General features: G+C 52.1%; 1 protein-coding gene across 4 annotated transcripts in view; it reads left to right on the top strand.

The window, feature by feature from the left end:
• LOC129324899 (patatin-like phospholipase domain-containing protein 6) overlaps positions 1-12,415 on the top strand; it is a 74,564-nt gene that overhangs the window by 39,056 nt on the left and 23,093 nt on the right. Inside the window, exons 26-31 of one of the 4 annotated variants that reach the window (XM_054972342.1) lie at positions 4,041-4,159; positions 4,537-4,693; positions 5,032-5,148; positions 6,762-6,831; positions 9,514-9,630; positions 10,115-10,231. In XM_054972342.1, the coding sequence (XP_054828317.1) occupies positions 4,041-4,159; positions 4,537-4,693; positions 5,032-5,148; positions 6,762-6,831; positions 9,514-9,630; positions 10,115-10,231 (697 nt within the window). The remainder of the gene's footprint in view (positions 1-4,040; positions 4,160-4,536; positions 4,694-5,031; positions 5,149-6,761; positions 6,832-9,513; positions 9,631-10,114; positions 10,232-12,415) is intronic. The other 3 variants (XM_054972343.1, XM_054972344.1, XM_054972345.1) reach the window with 3 other exon arrangements.

The following is a 12,415-nucleotide window of genomic DNA, read 5'->3' as shown; positions in this document are numbered from 1 at the left end:
GATCCCTTTGGAGTGCCTCACAATCCTCTCTGGCTTTCACCACCCTGAACAATTTCGTGTCATCTGCAAATTTAGCCACTTCACTGCTTAATCCCAATTCCAAATCATTAATAAACAAGTTAAAAAGCATTGGACCCAATACCGACCCCTGTGGCACCCCACTGCTCACCACCCTCCACTGTGAGAAGTGCCCGTTTATACTCACTCTCTGTTTCCTATTAATTAGCCAGTTTTCGATCCACAAGAGGACTTGGCCCTTTATCCCATAGCTACTGAGCTTACTTAGGAGCCTTTGATGAGGAACTTTGTCAAAAGCTTTCTGGAAGTCAAGATAATATCTATCGGGTCTCCCTTGTCCACTTGTTTGTTCACTCCCTCAAAGAACTCTAACAGATTGGTGAGACAAGATCTTCCCTTACAGAACCCATGCTGAGTTTTCCTCATCAGCTTTTGGTCATCAATGTGCCCACTAATTTTATTTTTGATAATAGTTTCCACCAACTTACCCGGTATTGACGTCAGGCTGACTGGCCTGTAATTTCCCGGATCTCCCCTGGAACCTTTTTTAAAGATGGGGACAACATTAGCTACCTTCCAGTCCTCAGGAACAGATGCAGAGTTTAATGACAGATTACATATTTTTGTGAGGAGATCTACAAGTTCACACTTGAGTTCTTTCAGAACTCTTGGATGTATGCCATCTGGGCCCGGTGATTTATCAGTTTTTAAATTATCTAGCAGTCGCATAACCTCCTCTCTCGTCACCTCAGTGTGACTCAGGTCTTTCAAAACCCCTCCCAAAGTCAGTGCTTCCGGAGTGGGCATGCACTTCTTATCTTCCACAGTGAAGACAGAAGCAAAGAACGCATTCAGCTTCTCGGCCATTTCCCTATCACCCTTTAGTAATCCTTTTACGCCTTGGTCATCCAAGGGCCCCACTGCCTCCCTAGCTGGTTTCCTACTTCTAATATATTTAAAGAATTGTTTATTGTTTTTCTTTATGTTCTTTGCAATATGCTCCTCATATTCCCTTTTTGCCTGTCTGATCACAGACTTGCACTTTTTTTGCCACAGCTTATGCTCCTTTTTATCAACCTCACTCCGACTAGTTTTCCACTGCCTAAAAGAATCCTTTTTACCTTTTACAGCTTCTATTACATTGCTTGTTAACCATGCTGGCCTTTTCCTAAACCTATTTGTGCCTTTCCTAACCAGCGGTATATATTTAATTTGAGCTTCCAGGATTGTAGTTTTAAATAGTCTCCAAGATTCCCCAAGTGTTTTGACCTTTTTTACTTTCCCTTTCAGTTTCTTCTTCACGTACCCCCTCATCTCAGAAAAGTTACCCCTTTTGAAGTTAAACATGGCTGTGTTGGTCTTATTTGGCAATTTCCTATTTATACATATGTTGTACTCAATAACATTATGGTCACTGTTCCCAAGTGGTGCAATCACATTTACATCTCTCACCAGGTCTTCAGCATTACTGAGGACCAAATCCAGGATCACCTCTCCCCTAGTAGGTTCTGTAACCATCTGTTCCATAGCACAGTCATTGAGACAGTCTAGAAACTCACTTTCTCTCCCCCGATTCGAACACCCATTGGCCCAGTCAATGTGTGGGTAGTTAAAATCACCCATTACAACACAGTTTTTTTGTTTAGCAGTCATCTTTAATCCTGTCATCATTTTATAATCCTCCTCTATTTTCTGATCTGGAGGGCGATAACAAACTCCCACAGTTAAGTTTCCATTTGGGCCCGTAATTTCAACCCATAGCATTTCCAGAAGCGAATCTAATTCAGTTACCTTCTCAATCTTACTGGAATGTATACCTTCTCTGACATATAGAGCCACCCCACCACCAACCCTTCCCTCCCTATCCTTCCGATATAATTTATATCCAGGAATCACCGTGTCCCACTGATTTTCCTCATCCCACCAAGTTTCTGATATGCCCACAATGTCTATGGATTCGCCCAACACTAAACATTCCAGCTCCCCAATTTTACCTCGGACACTTCTAGCATTTGTATATAAACACCTGTAACTTCCCCGGCACACTTTGCCTCGAGACGTAGTTAGGTCATTTGCACTGTTTGTCTCCATCTCAGTTGACAACTCTAATCTATCTCCCTGTAGAAGTGTTATACCTAGCCCTTCATCTCTCTGAGATGAACCATCCTGAACCAGAGACACTTTATCTCTTGTCGGCTTTCCCCTAGCATTTAGTTTAAAAACTGCTCTGCCACCTTTTTGATTTTAAGTGCCAGCAGCCGGGTTCCTTCTCGGGACAAGTGGAGACCGTCTCTCTTGTACAGCTCCTGCTTGTCCCAAAAAGAATCCCAGTGCCTAACAAACTTGAACCCTTCCTCCCTACACCATCGTCTCATCCACGCATTGAGACTCCTGATCTGCGTTTGTCTCTCTGGCCCTGCGCGTGGAACAGGTAGCACTTCTGAGAAGGCTACCTTGGAGGTCCTGGCCTTGAGTCTCCTGCCTAACAGCCTAAATTTTTGTTCCAAGACCTCACGACTGCATTTCCCAACATCGTTGGTTCCAACATGGACCACGACCGCTGACTCTTCCCCAGCACTATCTACCAGCCTATCTATAACACGCGTAATGTCCGCTACCTTCGCACCAGGCAGGCAAGTCACCATACGGTCAGAACGCGGTTGTGCCACCCAGCTATCTACTTGTCTAAGGATCGAATCACCAACTACCAAGAGCCTCCCTCCCGCCCCACCCAGGGATGGTTCCTTGATGCGAAAGGAAACCTGCTCACCAACTGAAGAAGAGGTCCCTTCTAAGGGCATGTTCCCCTTATCCTCAGTACGGTGCCCTGATTCCACAAGATCCTCATTCTCCTTGACAACAAGAACGCTGCCATTTTTAGAGTGGGACACATCTATCCTGTCCCTGAGAATCTTGTCCTCGTGCCTATCTAACTGTCTCCGCTTCTCCAGGTCAGCCACCTTGGCCTCAAGGGTACGTACTCGTTCCCTGAGAACCAGGAGCTCCTTGCAGCGAGCACACATCCAGTACTTCTGACCAGAAGGCAGATAGTCATACATGTGACACTCAGTGCAATACACTGGAAAGCCCCCAACCCCCTGCTGGCATTCTGACTTCATTATTCTGTTTTAGGAATAACACACAAAGAGGAAAGAAAACGGCTATGATCCCCCGGCTAAGAGCCACAGGCCAAGAGCCCTTTAGCTCTCGCCCTTCGGCTCGCGCCAAAGGCTCGCGCCCCTGCCCAGCAGTTGCCTTTTCAATGCAAAAGGTCACTTCCTGCTAAGCACAGGAGGTGAGCACAAAGGGGTGTGTGGCTTGTACTCCAGCAACCCCCAGCAGCCTTACAAACACACTCACCCTCAAACACAATCAAGCCCAAACACACTCAGCCTCAAAACTACACTCAAATCAACACAAAACTACACACAAAAAGCCCCAAAGCTAGAGAGGACCACCCTTAGCTTCTCAGCTTAACCCACCACAGCCAAGAAAGCCAAAAAGCCCTTACCTCCTCTAGCAGCTGCAGACCATGTGCTCCTGAGCCCAGGTGACTCTGCTCTGCTCTGTTCAGGTGAGTCACCATGTTGGTCTGCAGTAGAGTAGCAGGATTTGAGCCCAGGGGCACTGTAGAGGGTCAGCTTCCGAGAGTCAGAGCTCCCTTCCTCAGACACAAGTCAGAATGGAGATCCTTCAGCCTTCATATCCCAGCGAAAGTTGGGTGGGGTGTTACAGCAGAGGGCATCAGGATGCAATTAACTTGTGAAATTCACCGCCAGAAGATGTAGTGAGGGCCACTAGCTTAGTTGCCTTCAAAAGGGTATAAGACAAACTCATGGAAGGCTGGTCCATCCAGGGGAGGGGCGGGGGGGCGTTTGTTTCCATGCACTGCTTGCAGACTTTCCAGGGACACCTGGCTGGTCGCTGTGTGAAACGGGAGACTCGCCTAGAACAGGCCACGAGTCTGATCCCGCACCGCTGCTCTTACATCCTTATAAGCCTCTGTTTTTTCTCCATCCCAGAGAGAAATGTACGAAAAGGTTTTTGAGAAAAATGCCGATCGCCACAGCGACTTCTCCCGTCTTGCACGAGTCCTTACAGGCAACACCATTGCTTTGGTACTGGGTGGCGGTGGGGCCAGGTAAATGGGCTCTGGAGAACCAAGGGGATAGTTGTCAGGTGGCAGCGGGGCCAGCCGGACAAAGCCTGCCTCCCACAGGCAGAGGGCCCCCACCCTGTGCTGCAAGTTGGCTTCTGCCACATGGGAGGTCCATTCCGGACCCCTGTGTTCCATAGCAGGAATGCCTGGTTAGAGCAGCTGAGAGGGAAGTCTCTGCCACACCTGCTGTGAATCCAGAAGAAGAGCTGGTGAAGACCCGGCTCAGCCTCTGGCTCTTGGGGGGAGGCCGGAAAGGGGCTGGCTGAGCTCTCCTTGCTGCGAGTGGGCGTGGGGTTGGCGTGACGTGGGTTCAGGAGGCAGGTGGGCTTCAGCGGTGGCTTCTCCTTTCCCTGCTGCAGGGGCTGTTCTCACGTTGGGGTGATCAAGGCCATGGAGGAAGCCGGCCTCCCCATTGACCTGATTGGCGGGACCTCCATCGGCTCTTTCATTGGCGCCCTGTATGCCGAAGAGAGGAGTGCGGTGCGCACAAAGCAGCGAGCCAGAGAATGGGCCAAAGTGAGCAAGGAGTGGGGGGGCAGCAAGGGGGGACTGGGACACCAGGGAAGCATGGAAGGCAGGCCTGTGGGCCAGCCTGTGAGAAGCATGCAGGCCCCAGCCCAGGGAGGGAGGTCCTGGCCACCGCTGCCGCCTGCAGCACTGCCTCCTGGGTGCACAGTTTCCTACTCGCTTACCTGTTTGGGTGAAGGTGGGCACAGGCAGACACCTCCCTTGGTTGCCTGCTATAGAGGAGATGAATAGTTTGGAATTTTAAAGAGTGTGGTTTTCTCCCTAAACCTTGGCTTGTGTGTCCCGAGAGTGTCTCCCTCCCACATGTGTGTCTGTCCCTCCCACAGAGCATGAACTCTGTGTTTGCAACAGTGCTGGACCTCACCTACCCCATCACCTCCATGTTCTCTGGCTCTGCCTTCAACGCCAGCATTCACAAGGTGTTCCAGGACAAGCAGATTGAGGTACGTTGCTGCCGCTGTTGCTGCCGCTCTGATCGTAGCTTCCGAGGTAACGAACAGATTCCTCTTCCACTCAGGGCCCCCTCAGCGCCTGCAGCTCTCCTATGCTCCATGTCCCCTTATTTGTTTACTTAAAATGGTATATAAAACATTTTTATGTCGCCTGTGGAAGAATGGCTCCACTGACCCGTGAGCGCCACTAGGCTCAGCTCTCTGAAGTCTCGAGATGCCCAGTGACCACTCTGGCTACCTGCCTGGCCGTACTCCACTCTTCCCCGACCCTTGGATGGCGTTTCCTTCTCTTTTCCTTTGGCACACTGCCATTTTGGTGTAGTGGTTAAGAGCGCGGGACCCTAATCTGGAAAACTGGGTTTGATTTCCCGCTCCTCCGCTTGAAGCCAGCTGGGTGACCTTGGGCTAGTCACAGCTTCTAGGAGCTCTCTCAATAGTGTGTTTTAAATAGCGTATTTGAACATTGTTATGTGTTATGGAGAACAACTACCAGCGTTTTATATAAGAAAGAATTTAGTGAAAATAAAAAGTCTGCACACACACATTCTCTGAAGAGCAAAGGATTGAGCAAGGAATGCAAGAGAAAGGTGCGAACGTGCAGTTCACTTGACCCTCCCTCTGCACATGCCCCAGCTGGTCTGACTGTGTGGCAGGCTCTTCCGCACAGAAGTGGCCGCCATCTAGACGCTTCCCGTTACCTTGGAGTCTTTATCCAGGCAGGCCGCCCTTTGTCTGCTCCCTGCGGCAATGGTAGCCATCAAGAAGCAACTCGGGTTGAGCGCTGCTTCCTCTAGCTGTAATCAGCCAAGATGGACCTGTCAGAATGGAGCCCCTTCCTGTGTTCCAAGAGATTTGATCTCTTCTGTCCCCCCCCCCCCCCACTTTGTGGGTCAAAGAATCCTTTTCTGAAATCTCCAGGAAGATGCTGTCTGGCTCCTTGCCCCCGCCCCCCGCCATGCCCCTGTGTCCCTTCTGGGTATCAGATTCCAGCTAAGGTTTGAGCTGGACATTTCATTGCCTCCAGCCAAGATAACCATTAGCGTTCCCGAAGCTTTGATGGTGGGTGCTTGGGCAATACTTGAAAGCACCTGGCTTCCTGTCTGCCTCCTGCTAAGAGAGAGAGAGAGAGAGAGACTTTTAAAGTTGGAAGAGGGGGGCAAACGAATCTCCCCGGTGAGGGAATTCCAGAATTTCAGTGCCGTGACCGAGAACGCCCGTGGGTGTCTGGTTTATGTCACAGTGCGGGATCCGAGGCCTCTTGCGGAACCCGCCCTTCTGAGGATTTCTTACTCTTGTTTATTTATCTTCCCCCCTGAAGCTGCCGGGTGACACGTCCATAGCTTGGGTCGGGTCAGGGTAGACGGGCAACGCTCATCATTGTCGTCGTTCTTTTATCTTGCCTCCAATCCTGGCAGAAACAAGTGCGGTGCCTAAGAGTGAGCACAATCTCTTCACATTGCAGAATTTGGTGCTGGTACAAAATGTTTGCTACAGAATGTGCATGGTCAATATTTCCCCCTTTGTGGCTTCTTCCCTGCCCTCTACCTCTTGTCACAGTGTGGCCCAGTGGGTGGTGTCAGTTCCTCCTCCTCTGTCTCTTGCAGGATCTGTGGCTCCCCTACTTCAATGTGACAACAGACATCACCGCCTCTGCCATGAGGGTCCACAAGGATGGTGAGTGCGCCTTTCCAGTAGCGCAGAAGCCATGAGTGACCGGAGGGACTTAGCAGAGGCTTCATCTGTGCTCTGAAGTTTGCCAGTGACCCACGGGGTGCAGGCATGCCCCCACTTGGGCTCCTTGCGTGGAAAGGGAGGGGGTGTGGTGGAGGGGGGAGGGGCCCGTCTGCTTTGGGTGGTCCCACGGCTGGGCCATAAGCAGCTGTCCCTGAGAGCCCTGGTTGGCTGCTCGGGCTGGGCCTCTGGTGCTGTGGGCTGGTGGAGAGGTGGCATTGCCCAGAACCTGTTCCTCATGCCTTGGGCGTGGGCGGTGGGGCAGGTGCTGAAAAGGCTCAGTGGTTTGGACATGCCCAGCAATCCCCCAGGGCCTGGTGGCTGGAAGTCTGTTGCCACGAATCACAACCCAGGTGAGAGCAGAGATGCCACCTCCCTCTGACACACGCACACACCTGCACGCACACACGGTCGGCCCTTCCCTTCAGCCCCAGATGGGGGAGCAGGGGCTTTTCTCACAAGGGAGACTTTGACACACACACCCCGCACATCCTAGCTCCTCCTCCTTGGGAGGCGCCGTGCCGCGCCCATTGCCTGAGGCTCGTCCCTGGATCGAAGGCCCACCACAGTAAAGGGGAGGGGCCGGAGCCTGCTGAGGGGTGTAGCCCAGGAGAGGTGGGCTCGGCAGGCTTTTGAGACAGGACGTGAAAGGGGGGGATTCCCCTCCTGTCTTTCTCTAGAGGCAGCCGGAAAGAGGCAGGCTAAGCAAACCCCTCTGCGTTAAGCAGCACCTTCTGGGTCCCGTCCCCCGCCCCCCGGGCTGTGGCCTCCATGGATTCCGTTCCTTTGGCTCAAACACCAAAGTAAGCCGTGCAGAGCTGTGCAATCTGATGAACCTCCTGGATTGCTCCTCACGCCTCCCTGGGTAGTATCCTGCTCACTGTTCAGCCAGCTTTTGGGCCTCCCTCTCCTGGTAACATTTCTGCTCTTCACTAAACCTACTAACGGTGCCTTGTTTTCTCTCTACTGGACTGGAGCAGCTAGGCCACAGTACGGGGTTTCTAAGCAGCGGGCTACTCAAGCCAGGCCCATCCTTCCCTCCCCAGGCTCTAGGGAAAGAAAGGGGGGCTCTGTCTGGGGTGGAGAAGATTGGGGGGGGGGCGGGGGCAGGCCCTCCCTTGCCTCACTGGCTGTGGCAAACATCAGATCTCACCTGGGACATTGTCTGTAGCCATGCCTGTCCACAGGGCGGGGGCTGTAGGGGCTGTAACTGCCTGGCTTTCTTCATTCTCTTGCCTCTCCTTTGTAACACAGCTAACACCCTCCCCGCCCCCAGCAGGCACTGAGTTTTCGGCTTGGCCCTCTGTGTGGGTTTGTGTAAGTGCACGTGGCCTGTCCTTTCTAGGAGTTCAGGCCTTTTCGCCCAGGTGAGGAAGGTTCCTTGCAGGTCCGGCATCCTTTGCAAATGTGTGGGGGGGTGAGGGGATGCTTGGCGTGGGGCCAGGAGCACGGCATGGTGTCCGGCTGCAAATGCCGGTCTTTGGGATGTGTGAGTCTCCAGTGCTGCCCAGTGCTGAAAGGCTCCTGGCCTCCTTCCCTGGGGAGGCAGCAAGTGGTGCTGCTCCATCTGGCCAAGGGAGGAAGAGCCAACCGCCGGAGGCCGCTGCTGTGGAGACCCCTGAAGCATTGAGTTGGATCTGCCTGTGTCGTGCATGCTGTACATGCAGATCTCTGGGGTTTTTTTTCCCTGCTATATATTTTCTTTTTTAGTTGCTTTGCTTATAGCTCGCCGTGCTCCCTGAGACTCGGAGCAGTGGCATTCCCTCCTGCACAGGTCCCATTCACTTCTGTGGGGCCAAAGTTCTTAGGTTTTCCCCACCTGCTAATCACTTGTGATACAGGAAGTCCTATTCTGTTTTCTCAAACTGCGATCTGCATGTTGAGAGTTCTCGTTCATTTGTTCACTTCATTTACCACCTTCCCCTTTGAGACTCAAGGAGGAGACTCAACCCTCTTAATTATGATGGAGAGCCCCGCTGAGCATATTATCCCCATGTGATGTGCTTTATTTAATTCCTAGAAGGCGTTGGTCTTTCTTCTTCCCCAAAGATGAGATGCCCTGAGCTCAAACCTTGCATCATTTTGGTAGTGAGCCTATGACCCCTCCTTATCTCCGAAACCACCTGTCAGGAGGGGGAAAGGGGTTGCAGAGAGAAGCTGCAGGTTTGCTGGCTCACGGGGTGAAAAGACGGTCTTTTGCCTTGTTTTGAACGTGGGGCCCTCTGTGGCAGCCCTTGCTCTCGTTGAAAGGATCATAGCTTGAGGGGAGGCCACGTTATCCTTTTCACGTAATGGAGAGAAGGGTGGGAAGGGAGGGAGCAGCAGACACGGGCTGGGAGCAGAACCAAGAAGCCGAGCAGGAGGGTAGTGCTGGGCCCCGGGAAAGGAGGCTGGTGCTCCGGCTGCTCTGTCCTTGTTGCCTTGAGGCCTTGCACTTTTGTTTTTCCTCCTCCAATGAAGAAAGCATTCCCGGCATCACCTCCCACCCACGCACACACACACTGCATGCCCTTTGTGTTTCTGACGCTTCTGTCATTGTGTCATTTCCTGTCCTGTGCTCCTTCCCACCCCCTTCTCTCCCCCCCCCCCACTCCTTTTGATTGAATCTCCATCTTCATCCGGCAGGCAGCGTGTGGCGCTTCGTCCGGGCCAGCGCATCTTACACCCCCTATTTGCCTCCTATCTGCGACCCAAAGGACAGTCACTTGCTTGTGGATGGCTGCTATGTTAACAATGTCCCAGGTCAGCATTGCGTTCGCCTCCCTTCCTTGGCTGGTGGACACTGAGGGCAGGCGTGGCTTGGTTGAGGCGTGTGTGTGAAGCCGTTGCCTGGGACGCACCTTCCTGCTTCCGAGCCACGACTGTCCTCCTTTGGCTGGGACGGGCAGGGCAGGCTCGAGAGGGCCGAGAGCCTGGGACCTGCTCGCAGGCCCCTTTTGTCCAGGTGGACCTTTCTGCAGGGCACGGACAACATCCAGTGGGGAGAGCCAGGCAGACGCGGCCTTCTGGTCAGCTGCTTGGCCGCATGTGTGTGGGCTTGGAGGTGGTGGGCTCGAGGCCGGGAGGGCAGCTATGCGTCACGTAGCGGGACTGCTCCGTAACACGCCCTGCAGAACCCTCTCACCTGGACAAGGGGGCCACGGCTGTGCTGTGCTTCTCCCAAAGGGCTCATTGCTGGTCTGGGTTTCTGCCTGCTCTTCTGATTGCATTTGTTCCACATGGTTAGGCTCGCTCTGGCGGTACGTGCGAGCTAGCATGACCCTTTCCGGGTACCTACCGCCACTCTGCGACCCCAAGGACGGCAATTTGCTGATGGACGGCGGCTACATCAACAACCTCCCAGGCAAGTATTGGTGACAGTAGGGCAGCCCCCTGCCGTTGAAGGAGAAGGGCTTCGCAGACCCTCCTTGGCCTTGAAGCACTGTTTTCTGTGAGGCCTGCCCTCGAGTGCTGTTCTCAGCAGTAGCTAGCAACTTAGAGAGACGAGGGGAAGGGCTTGGGAACAAACCTCTTACTGGTGGGAATCAACAGGCTTTGGGGGCTGGTGTTCCTTAGGGAGCTTCCCGTGGGGACTCTCTCTCTGGTCTGACGTGATGGGCTGCTTTTTCCCGTGCTTCCTCTGCCTCTCTGTTCAGGCTCATTCGCTTGCCACCCAAACAAGTGATGCACCCTGATGGCAAACAAGCAAACATGGTTGCTCCTTCCTAAGGATATGACCAGGGTTGTTTCCCTTTCTGACTTCTCATCTCTTCTTTCAAAAAAGTGTGAGAAGTCAGGAGGGGCAGGTCACACAAGGTCACTGTGCAGTACCACATACGGGATTCTGCACACGTACAAGTGTCACTCAAAAGATCCAGAGCCTGGGTCTAAAAAGGGCACCCAACCCCCCCCCCTTGAAGAAAGACACTGAGCTCCTACACCTGATGGGGGCGGGGGGGGTGCCTCCCCACTCAGTTCTCTTTTACTTGTCTCGCTGTTGTCACTTCTGCATTTCTTCTCCTTTTTCTCCTCTCTCATTTCACCCATTAAAATTATTTCTAATAGTAAATTTTAGTCCTTTGGATATTGTCTCCATTTCCTTCACTCTTACGTTACCCCCTTCCTTTAGGTTGCACAAGGTTCAGCATCCTGTATTTAGGCATTGCTGTCTGCAGGGGGAATCCCCCCTGTTAGTTACAGACACAACCTCTGCCTCTTGTGCTTTCAGGAAGCCTGTTGCTTTGATTCTTGTGCCCACTGTGATCCAGGAAACAGGCGAGAAGGAGTTGAATCTCCCAAGGTGATGCCTTGGTAAACGGGGGAAATTGCTGGAGCTTTCCATGTCTTTTTGACTTCCCCCTGCACTTCTGTCCAGCGAACTAGTCCTCCACTGGTGGTTTCCCCCAGACTCTGACCTTTCAGGCATCTTGCATCCCATGCTCCTGCCTTTTCTAATGGCAGTCCAGTAGATACATGGGCCCCATTGGTTTGGCTTGCATCCTGCTGGTGACCAGGGAGCCAGTTTTTTGCCTAGCAGTTTGGCTGTTCTCAATCAGCCATCAGTCAGTTTTCTTTTATTTATTCAAACAGTCACGTGCAGTCAGCAGTATTCCACATGTGCACGTTCTCGCACATCCCACGGAAGTCCTGGTCCCACCCCTCATCCCATGAACTTATTGTCACTGCACTCTTAATTGGCAACCGTGTGTATAAACAAACAGTAAGCAAATCAGTCTGCCAGTGATGATAAAGAAGCACTGTTTTTTAAAGTCTTTCAGTATGTGCTCAAGTCAATGTTATTTCATGAATGCAGATTTTCACATTGTTTTAAGGGTGTGTTCATCCAGCTGGCTTCAAGCAGAAGAGTGGGGAATCAAACCCGTTTCTCCAGATTAGCATCCTGCCACTCTTAACCACAACACCAAACTGTTCTTAAACCTGACCGTATTGCTGTTCAGATGCTGAGTTTGGCTCGTAGTTTATGTGCTAAATCTGTTGACTCTCACAATTATTTGGGCTCATCAATTTCAACATATTTGGAGGTCACCCCTGAATTTTCACTGGACCGTGGACCTGAAGGCCATGAAGATGCCTTGTCATCTTAAGTACGTCAGGCATTACAAAGATCTCACCAAATGCCTTCTTTTGGAATTCAAGATGGGAGGTACACCAACCCCTCCCGAAAGTCGCCATCTCTGGGTTTCTGGTCCCCATCATCCTCCTGCCCCGTCTGATCCTGCTCAGTGATTACATCCCTTGAAAGACTCACTGGCTGTCAGAGGTCACTTCATCTGTTGCCCTTGCCATGTGTCCCTCTTGCTGGGACTGACCCCAGATGCTGGGTTGAAACTGGCAGCAGTGCCGTCTTCATTCTGCAGGCTCAAGAATTGGTATCGGGTTCAAGAACTAGGCTCCATATTTTTTGCTATGCTCCTCGAAAGGGAGACACATCCCCACTTGGTACTGCCAGATAGGGAGGCATGAAAAACTGGTATTTTGTGGTGGAAATTATTCTTGACTACAGCGCTTTAGTCCATATCCTTAATTA

The sequence above is a fragment of the Eublepharis macularius genome, chromosome 2 (genome assembly GCF_028583425.1).
Source record: "Eublepharis macularius isolate TG4126 chromosome 2, MPM_Emac_v1.0, whole genome shotgun sequence".
Lineage (NCBI taxonomy): Eukaryota > Metazoa > Chordata > Lepidosauria > Squamata > Eublepharidae > Eublepharis > Eublepharis macularius.
The sequence above is the reverse complement of the archived record's forward strand: the minus strand, read 5'-3'. Positions and strand labels throughout refer to the sequence as shown.